This window comes from Amphibalanus amphitrite, unplaced genomic scaffold (assembly GCF_019059575.1).
Source record: "Amphibalanus amphitrite isolate SeventyFive unplaced genomic scaffold, NRLGWU_Aamphi_draft 001166F_arrow, whole genome shotgun sequence".
Classification (NCBI taxonomy): domain Eukaryota; kingdom Metazoa; phylum Arthropoda; class Thecostraca; order Balanomorpha; family Balanidae; genus Amphibalanus; species Amphibalanus amphitrite.
In genome coordinates, this window is record NW_024882660.1 from 65,895 (window position 1) to 74,551 (window position 8,657).

At 56.9% G+C, this 8,657-nt stretch overlaps 1 protein-coding gene across 1 annotated transcript; it reads left to right on the plus strand.

Annotated features, from left to right (window-relative positions):
* Positions 1-3,015: 3,015 nt before the first annotated feature.
* Positions 3,016-7,528, plus strand: LOC122370773 (ubiquitin carboxyl-terminal hydrolase 16-like). The gene has a single exon (XM_043346669.1). The coding sequence runs from the start codon at positions 3,134-3,136 to the stop codon at positions 7,433-7,435; it is 4,302 nt and encodes a 1,433-aa protein (XP_043202604.1). The 5' UTR covers positions 3,016-3,133; the 3' UTR covers positions 7,436-7,528.
* Positions 7,529-8,657: the final 1,129 nt, after the last annotated feature.

Below are 8,657 nucleotides of genomic sequence, written 5' to 3' on the forward strand. Positions count from 1 at the left end.
GTCATATGTAAAAAGGTTGCCCCATAGGCTGTGCCAAATTTGGCGGCGCTGCGCGCCGCCGTTTTTACGCTATCTTCGAAAAACCTTAGGGGGGGTCGCATCGACCCCCCCCCTGCCAGGGCGAGGGTTAAAGTCAAATTTTCAATGCCTGCCTAAAATTGAATTGTGCATCTTGCCATGACAGCAAGATGTAAATCAGGGCCTCGGCTAAGGAATTTTGACTACTGGGGCAAATGGTCAAAGTGTGTTAACCCGCGCCCTGCTGGGAGGGGGGGGGAGGTTTTTGAACACCCCCCCCCCCCTGCGGTTTTTCGTGGATATCTGAAAAACGGCGGCACCTTATCATCTATCAATTTTATACATTTTGTGAAAATTTCAGACCAGGGTCCTTAAAGGTCAGGTCACCGGGTCGCTACATGTGACCTCACCTCATAAACACATCATAAAATGTTTCAATGTATGCCATAGCTACACCAAGTGACGGATCGCTTTGAAGCTTTCAGCAATTGATAAGTGCAACAGTATGTACAAAATTCAGAATTTTCATATCGGTGACCTAAGGTCGGGTCAATTTTGCGACCTCTCTAGGTATTATATGTAAGTCAATGGGAGATAATTCAAAACCGTCTTTTTCGGACGAAAGTCATTCTAAACACTCTCAAACACTATATTACAAGTAACTTTGACACACTGAACATGAAAACGGCACCCGTGACCCCTGTTTATGCCCCTAAGGTCATCTCAGGTCACGAATGGTATCTAACAGTTTTTTGCGACTAACTTTTGAAAGAGGCATGCTAGAGCGATGAAAACGCCTTATATATGTTCAGCTCGACGATACAGATCCACTAATATGCAAGATGACAATGTCCGGTCAAATCATGACCTTGACCAGAGGTCAAATTTTTAAGTTGAACTTTCAATGTCAAATTATAGTTCATTCGATGCGTCTTGACAAGAGGAACACGATGTGGGTAAAAGAAAGCTCGTGCAAGGCTTGAGTCAAAAGTTATTGCAGAAAAACTGTTCCCGAAAAATCGTCTATTTTGGCAGTTTTTGCCCCCTGCAGGCAAACCCGTTGACGTTAGGTCAAATCTGAGAGAATTACTCAGAAAGGGCGTTAATAGGGCTATCGAATGCGCTTTTCCGTGGCGCTGTAGCTCTATTGGTTCCCGAGCTTTGCGTTGGCTTCTTGGAAATTGTCGACATTCGACCTGGAAATCGGCGAAATTTTGCCTTCAATGACCTCTGGTGACCTGACCTTTGACCTGACCAAAAAAGTGACCGAAGTGATTTCGTCATTATTTTTGGCGCTCTTTCGAACGCCGCCTTCTGCGTATCGCTACGTGGCCCAGGAGCCGAGTTAGAAGGGGGGGTTCAAAGTTCAAACACACACCCCCTCAGCAGGGCGTGGAAATCCAGGACCCCCAGCCGGGCGCGGGTTAGAAAACAGACATTTGATCAACCGTCGAATCCAGTAGTTCTAAGCATAGGTAGGTGAAGACCCTCCCTTGCATTGTCCAAGATTGGTGAAGGATCCTTCACCAATCTGAAACTTTGGTGAAAGGTATCCTTCACCAAAGAGATACGTTGCTACACCTATGCATGAAAACATTCGATAAAATGAATCTGACTTTCTGCCTGCACTGCTATTAGCGTTATGAGCGACGAAACACTTATCTCACCAGAGGATGGACGCGCAACAATGGGTGGAAGCACACCTCGCTGTTGCAAGTGCGTATCTAACCCGTGTAGAACCTGCCGCTGCGTGAAACTGGGAAGACGGTGTGCCACCTGTCGATTCGGAGACAACTGTCCGAATTCAGTACCGAAGCTCACACAATTATGCGACATTGCTACAGAAATCGCTACTTTGAAGCAAAACAGTCGGGTTCTACCGCACATCCCAAAAGGAGCGCGTATCGCGGTAGCAGACGAGCTTGCTCACCTTATCAACGACGCTGTCGAACAGGGCACTGAGGAAGCGTGGCGCAGGCTCACGTGCTTTGGATACTCTACGCTCAGTATCAACAGAGAAGCGCGAACAGCAGAACAGACCTCTTTGGCCACACAAGTGCGCCTAAACCTATCACAGAACAGTGACACCAACAAGGTCCGTCCTTCCAAACCATCCAAACGCTCACATGCACATCGCCCGGTGGGCGAGATGACAGCGATGTCACGACGCGTGGCCTCAAAACTGACGGACGGCGATACCCGGGGAGCGCTACGAGCTCTGACCTCAGATGACTCCTTCGCATCTCCAACAGAAGAAGTCATCAAAAGGATGCAAGAAAAGCACCCAGAACCGCCCACTGACCTGCGAAACGTTCCGCCACCTGACGACATCCACGTGCCGTTAGTGGCTTCCGAGGTCGACGTTTTGAAGGCGATCAACTCCTTTCCGCCGAGCTCCAGTGCAGGTTTGGATGGGATTCGCCCCGCCCACCTGCGCTCCCTCCTCACTAAACACACCGCCGAGGCTGGAGCTCGCCTACTCACAGCTCTGACAGCGCTCACGAACTTGGCGCTCAGCGGCCGTCTTCCGGAATGCGCAACACCAGCTTTCTTTGGCGCGTCGCTGATTGCTCTTCGAAAGAAGGACGGCGGCCTGCGTCCCATCGCTGTCGGCAGTGTGTATCGCCGAATCGCAGGCAAGGTCGCCGCCACGGCCGTCTCGGCGGCCATCGGAGCTCAGCTGCGACCAGTACAGCTTGGTGTGGCCACGAGGAACGGCTGCGAGGCGGCAGTACACGCCACCAGAGCATACATCGACGAATGCGAAGCGTCCGAAAACAGCAGAGTTATCGTGAAGCTGGACATCTCCAATGCCTTCAACACCGTGCGCAGAGATGCGATGCTGGAAGCTGTGAAAACTCGTGCGCCAGAGATATACCCGTTTGTATGGCAGGGCTACAACAACGCCGCGCCACTTTTCATCGGCGACAGTAAAATCCTTTCTCAGACAGGAGTCCAGCAAGGCGATCCGTTGAGCTCCCTGCTGTTCTCTCTGACAGTGGATTCTGCCACCAGGGCTCCAGACACAGAAATAAACACCTGGTACCTGGATGATGGAACGCTGGCTGGCCCACCATCTGACGTCATCTCCAGTATCAAACAAGTGAAGGCAGAAATGAGCGAAGTGGGGCTCGCCATAAACGCAGGAAAGTGTGAAGTCACCTTCCTGGGAGGCTTCACCGACGATACCAAGCTCAGCGCCCTGCACATGCTGCAAAGTGTTCTTCCCGACATCCGGGAAGTCCCCGTGGATGAGTTAGAGCTGCTTGGTGCGCCTGTACATGACGCTCAAACAAGACGTGCGCTTCTACAAGGCCAGCTCCTGGTAGAGAAGCTTATCAAGCGCCTTCAGGCTCTGGACGAGGCACATCAGGCGTTCTTCCTACTGAAGAACTACGTGTCCCTTCCTCGCCTGTTGTACCTTCTTCGAAGCTCTCCAGCCTACCGCCACCCCGCCCTGCTCAACAGGATTGACGAAGCAGTTCGCCGTGGCATGGAAGTGATCACAAACGTCCAACTGCGTGACATTTCATGGCGACAAGCGACATTGCCAATCAGCCTCGGTGGGCTAGGCGTAAGGAGAGTAACAGACGTTGCCCTTCCTGCTCACCTCGCATCTCAAGTAGCATCCGCTGACACGATCGCATCCATTAACGGCTCCGCCGCTAATCGCGTCAGTGAGCTAACGAGGTGCTTGATCTCAGAGTGGGAGCGTCGCACAGGCTTGCCTCCACCGGAAGCGCACAGGCGGCGCTACCAAAGAGAATGGGATCGAGCTGAGACAGCAAGAATCAGTGAACGGCTGCTGGAAGACAGCAAAACCGATGTTGACCGAGCCCGACTCCGAGCTGCCGCACAACCACACTCTGGTGCCTGGCTGAACGCCTTCCCAGCCGCCAGCGTGGGCACGCTGCTCGACCCTGACACCCTGCGGACGGCCGTCGCCCTGCGGGTGGGAGCAGATATATGTGCTCCTCACCGCTGCCGCTGTGGAGCCGACATTGACGAGCGAGGCCTGCACTGCCTGTGCTGCCAGATGAGTGCTGGCCGGTTCCCACGCCATGCGGAACTCAACAGCGTCATCAAGCGTGGACTATCAACCGCTGGAATGACGTCTGTTCTCGAGCCGGCCGGCTTAGACCGCGGAGACGGACGTCGCCCTGACGGCATGACGACCTTCCCCTATGCAGAAGGGAAGTGCCTCGTCTGGGACGCTACCTGCGTCGACACGTTCAGCGCTTCGTCAGTCAAGGCATCCGCGGCCCGTGCGAGCTCAGCTGCAACCGTCGCCGAGAGGCGTAAGCGCCATCGCTATGCCGACATAAGTCGACGCTATCTGTTCCGCCCTGTCGCCGTAGAGACATCCGGAGCGCTCGGCCCGGACAGTTACTCCTTCTTGAAGGAGCTCGGCCGCCGTATTGTGAAGACCACAGGAGACCGACGGGACTTTGAACGCCTCATGCAGCGCGTGTCTGTGGCGGTGGTGCGCGGCAACGCCACAGCCGTTCGACTTGCGAGCGTCAATGTAAGGCCGAGTCACAGAGCCAACATTGAGCCAAAATCACTTCCATGGCCACCCACAAACTCAACTGGCACCGAAGCAAAGCTCCCACCGGAGCTACCAACCACCACGTCTCCTACGACCAGACCAGCAGAACAGGAGATACTGGATCCATTGAACATGGGACTTCCCAACAATGGTATAAGCATGTGCCAGCACGTGGGCAAGAGCGTCAGTCTGGCTGACATTAAGCGGCAGCTGAAGTCGAACCGGCGGATCGGCGCCTGCGACAAGAAGGGGCCGACCCCGTGCACGGCACCCGCGGATGGGGAGGAGCGGTCGGTGCCGTCGGGCGCGCAGCTGCCGCACGGCGTCTGGCTGTGTATGCAGTGCGGCCACCAGGGTTGCGCGAGGCACGCCACGCAGCACTTTAACACGCCGCGCTCCGACTCGCACACGCTGGCCGTCAATGCCGCCGCCGACTGGGGCGTTTGGTGTTTCACATGTAACGAGAAAGTGTCACTGAAGAGTAATAAGAAACTTCACGAAGCTGTGCAGTTTGTCAAGAAAAAGCAGGGAACTCTACGTCCCGGGGCCACGCCATCCAAGGAGGACACTCCGCCTCCCAAGTCTTCCAAGGGCGCCTCCGCTAAGGAGAAACAGGCTCAAGCGGACTGTGATAACGAGTCACTTCCGAAGGTCAAGGGTCTGATCAACCTGGGCAACTCGTGTTACCTGAACTCGGTGCTGCAGTGTCTGAGCCAGTGCCACTACCTGACGCACTACCTAGACATCAGCAGCCGCCCAGGACGAAAGGTCACAGTCAGCGCTGACGGCGAGACCATGGAGCTGGTGCTGCCGGAGGGCGGGCCCATCACCGCCTCGCTGTGCGACTTTCTCAAGAAGATGCACATCACGGGCACCGGCTCCACCGTCTCCCCCAGTCATCTGCTCAGAAAGATCGCCCTGAAGGTGCCCCAGTTTGTGGGCTGCGACCAGCAGGACGCACACGAGCTGCTGCGAGCGCTCATGGAGCAGGCGCGGCTTGAGGATCTCCGGCGGCACCAGAAGCAGATCCTGCTCGGCCTGGGGCTGCCGGCCAAGGCCGACCCCAAGGAAGTACCCGACGACATGAAGGCGCGTGCCAAGGCGCTGGGCCACCAGGTATCGCATACGACCATCGACTCCATCTTCAGCGGCCAGCTGGTCAGCCTGGTGGTGTGTCAGGCCTGCATGGCCTGCACACACCGCATGGAGCCCTTCCTCGACCTCTCGCTGCCCGCCGCCGAAGATATCATCTTCAGCCTGCTGTCGGAGCTCGACCCGCCGCCGGCCTCGGTCAGTGGGGATTCGACGGAAGACGAGCTGAACGAATCGCCGGCCTCAGTCAGTCCGGACCCGCCGGCTGACGAGCCGCCCGCCTCGGTCAGCCCCGACCCGCCGGCTGACGAGCCGCCTGCCTCGGTCAGCCCCGACCCGCCGGCCGACCTGGCCGCGGAGGAGCTCTCGGAGCGGCTCAGCGCGCTGATTGTGGACAGCGCCGGCGCCGCGGCCGCTGCGGACTCGTGTGGGGACGAGCCGGGCCCGCTGACGGTGAACGGCCGGCCGTCGTCACCGGTGGAGGCGGACGCGGCGCCGGCCGGGCTGGTGCCACTGGTCGGGGAGAGTGCTGACAAAGCCCCGAACGGTGCGCCGGAGACGGCGGGAGCGGACCAGGTGGGGGAGAAGCAGAGCTCTGTGCCGGCGGAGAACTGCGGAGAGGCTGTGGAGGCGCGTGAGAACAGTCTGGGCGCTCCGAACGGTCACTGCGGAAGGGCAGCCGAGGAGGCCCCGCGGGAGGGCCAGTCGCCGTCACCCGGTGAGGTGCCGGGCGGTGTGCCGACGGAGGCAGTGGCGAACGGCCAGAGCTCAACGGCAGGGGTGGCGGACGGCGGCGAACTCCAGTCTGCGCCGAACGGCGGGACCTGCGCGCCAACCGAGTCTGCCCCGGCCGAAGGGACGGGGACCCCCTCACCGGCGGCCGATCCCTCGGACGGCCCGCCGCCGCCGCTGAGCCGCTGTGAGTGGCTCAGTCGAGCGCTGACCACCCTGGCGCCGCGCTACCAGGCGGCCGCTGGCGAGTGCAGCCTGCTCACCTGCCTTAACCAGTACACGGCGCCCGAGCTGCTCACCGGCAACAACAAGCTCGGTTGCGACAACTGCACCGAGCTGCGCAATAAACGGCTCACGGCGGCTGAAAAAGCAGCTGAGAAGAAACTCGGCACAGTATACAGCAACGCCAGCAAGCAGCTGCTCATCTACAGTCCGCCGCCGGTGCTGACCATCCACCTGAAGCGGTTCGAGGTGTGCAGCTTCAGCCTGCGGAAGGTGAACCGGCACGTGCAGTTCGGCGAGCGGCTCGATCTGGCCCCCTTCTGTTCCTCCATCAGCCAGGACCTGCCTCAGATGCGGGCCGGCCAGCGGCGGGTGCTCTACTCGCTGTTTGGTGTCGTTGAGCACAGCGGTCGACTGACCAGCGGCCACTACACAGCCTACGTGCGCGTGCGCCGCCGTCACGACCAGCTCACCGTCAACCCTGCGCGACTCACCACACTCGTCACCGACGCGTTCGCCGTGGCGTGTGAGCGGGCGAGGCAGCGCGCCGAGCAGACCCGACCGGAGACCACGGACGGACCGTCCCCGGTCAGGCCCGCAGAGGAGGGCCGGGAAGACGGGGAGGGCGAGGACCCCGCCGCCGCGCCACAGGAGTCACAGACGGATCAAAAACAGCCCGCCCCGGAGCCCGAGACGGAGCCGGAGCCGCAGCCGGAGGCCGGGCGGTGGTTTTACGTGAGTGACACGCACGTCACAGAGGTGACTCTGGACAAGGTGCTCAAGGCGCAAGCTTACATGCTGTTCTACGAGCGAATTGTGTAAGCGACTGCGGTAGCTTGGGATGGTGCTCTGTGCACGGGGCTGTGACGGCGCGCGAATCGTGTCCCTCAGTCTGAGCGAGGTGTGATTTCGGAAAGGTCGTTTTTGAATTTGCTTTAATGTGTGTTCATTTGATAACAATCGAACAACATAAATCATCATGTTACATACAGACGCACACGGATATCGAGCGAAGCCTAAACATAATTGTCAGTCCATGTAGTGCTAGCTAGTAGTGGTGATCAGCGAGTGTAATTTTTCACCTGCTTTTTGTGTTTAATCCCCCCTCCCTTTTGTGTGTGCCGAGGAGACCAACCCATCTTTGTTCCCTTATCCTACGGTATGTGACCCACCCTTTCCATACCTTTTCTAGCCCTACAAATTTAGCGTTGGAAAGATCGTGTCCTCCCCCGTTGAAGTGAGCTGCTACGTCCATATCGTTCCTCTGACATCTGATAGTTGACAAATGGTTTTGAAGTCTCTGGTATAATACACCTCCCGTTTCTCCTACATATATCACACAATCACACACCTCACAGAAAACACCATATACTACGTTCCTAGATCTGCAACCTATCGACTTGTCATATGTGCATGTGTGTGTGCCCCCTGGTCCTTTGATACGTTCCTCTTGTTTGTACATTACTTTACATAGGTATTACACAGTTTTTGCCACAGTCTCCCCGGCCTTTCACATCATCTTGTATCAAATTTTTAAAATTATCTTGAGACAAAATAGTTGATCCCAGATGCCTAATATCAGGCACGTTGCAGGCGAAAGGCAATTTCACGTACACAAGAGTGAAAAACCGGTTCTAGCCACTGCCCACTGGAAGAAAATTGCCTTTTCACAAAACCGGCCCATACCTCCCGGGTCTCCCCTACCATTCAACGCGCCTGAGCGAGCCAAACACGATGCTGATAAAATCGCGGCTCTGCAACCGTTTTTGCGAAGTTATTTATGAAAAACTGAACCCATGCTTTGGGTCACGTGACCTGACCTCAGAGGTCACCGGTTGACTTGAGACCTTTAACCCGGCACCGCAGGGGGGTCGGATCCGACCCCCCCCCTGTGATCTCGAGAACTAATGGTCGTATCGAGCCCCGCGAGGCGGCGTTCGAAAGGTCTCTACGAGACCTTCCCAAAGCACTCTTAAGATTTTAATATTTAGGTCAACTTTCGGGTCAAGATCAGGTCAAAGGTCAAATTCTTGGGTTTTGAATG

What these genes read in the sequence shown, in the direction of transcription:
- LOC122370773 (XM_043346669.1), top strand. Translation starts at nt 3,134, where the DNA reads ATGAGCGAAGTGGGGCTCGCCATAAACGCAGGAAAGTGTGAAGTCACC.